Consider the following 1,442-nt stretch of genomic DNA (forward strand, 5'->3'; position numbering starts at 1 on the left):
CAATGTCCCCAAGACTGTGCTGTCCCCCATCAGGCCCCTCCTCCAGGGCTGCGCTTCCTCTCACAGTCAGCCCCCTCTCCCCACCCCGGGCAAGGCCACACCGTTCACTTGCCGTGTTGCCGTGTGGGACTCACTGTACAATTGTTTCCTTGTCCCTCACCGAGCAGATCTGCCTGCCTGCTCCCCGTTTATCTCCTGACCTCATGATATTGGGCACCCCCGGAAAGTCTGGCCATGCCAGAGGATGGCCGCAACCCCTTAGCCTCCAAACGCACCCGAAAAAACTCCTTAAGGGGATAAACCAGCTGCTAATAGCCACCTCCCTCACGCCCCCAGAACCCCAAGATAAAAGCGCTAATTTATAGGCAGAAAAACGCAAACTGAAACACTGGCCTTGCCAGCGCCTGGCCACCCCTCTGCCGCCCTGTCCCAGTGACCAGGCCACGACAGAGGCAGGCCTCTCTCTGCACGGCTATCACCGGCAGAAGTGGGGGTGAGGGGAGACGGGGCTGCTGCCAGGTGGCCTGAGCAGCGCCTACTTCATCATGATTGTGGGGGGCCTGACGACGAGTGACTTGGGGCCCATAGGGTCCACAGAGTCACCAGGTGAGACGCAAGGAATGGTGAGTGCTCACCTGGAAAGAGGGAGATGTTGGTAACAGCCTGCCAGTCTCCCCAGGATCAGCCCTGGGCAGTGCAGGCTCTAACCACAATGGCCTCCCCTGCCGGCCTGGTTGGAGGCCGAGGACATTTTTCAGCTCCTGGGGATGGATTCCCTGAGGGGGACTGAGATGGGAGTGGCAGGGGTGGACCTTGGGAGTCTCCCCACAGCCCTAAAGGGAGCAGACCCTTCGTGCCCAGCACCAATGAAGGCACACAGGGCAGGAGCGCATGAGAACCAGGCCTGGGAGCGCTGAGGCTCTAGGCCCCGCCTGGCTGGCATGCAGCAAAGCCCGGAAGCTCCCGAGTGACCCCCAGGACTCACGGCAGGCGGTGAGGTCGGCCCAGCCCTGCAGCACGGCCCCCTGCCCGGCGCAGGCCCGGGCATACTCCAGCAAGGCCGCACAGGGGCACCGCAGCTCCCCGGAACAGGTGCACAGCATCTTCTCACACAGGGTCACAAAGGGCTCGGGGTTCAGCAGGGGGTGGCAGCGCGCGAACACGGAGGCAGTCTTCAGGAGCTGGCACCGCTCCCACTGGTCCTGCGGAACGAGGGCACCCATGAGGGGGCACCCTGGCAGGCTCCCAGGGTGTGGCACCGGGGACCCCGAGGCCCACCCAGAAAGCCAAGGGTCATACAATGTGTGTCAAAGTAAAGTCTGTGGACCAAGACTGAGGCTCTGAGACTGAGGCTTGGGGACGGGCTCAGGGTAGCATCCCTGAAGCGAGAGAGAGAGAGAGAGAGAGAGAGAGAGAGAGAGAGAGAGAGAGAGAGAGAGAGA

The 1,442-nt window shown here is 62.3% G+C and overlaps 1 protein-coding gene across 1 annotated transcript in view; it reads right to left on the reverse strand.

Moving 5' to 3' along the window:
* Positions 1-1,442, reverse strand: part of LOC101636163 (von Willebrand factor) — a 104,412-nt gene that overhangs the window by 77,007 nt on the left and 25,963 nt on the right. Inside the window, exon 7 of the mRNA XM_012732432.1 lies at positions 986-1,202. Coding sequence (XP_012587886.1) covers positions 986-1,202 — 217 coding nt within the window. The remainder of the gene's footprint in view (positions 1-985; positions 1,203-1,442) is intronic.

This window comes from Condylura cristata, unplaced genomic scaffold (assembly GCF_000260355.1).
Source record: "Condylura cristata isolate star-nosed mole 26May11 unplaced genomic scaffold, ConCri1.0 scaffold00034, whole genome shotgun sequence".
NCBI lineage: Eukaryota > Metazoa > Chordata > Mammalia > Eulipotyphla > Talpidae > Condylura > Condylura cristata.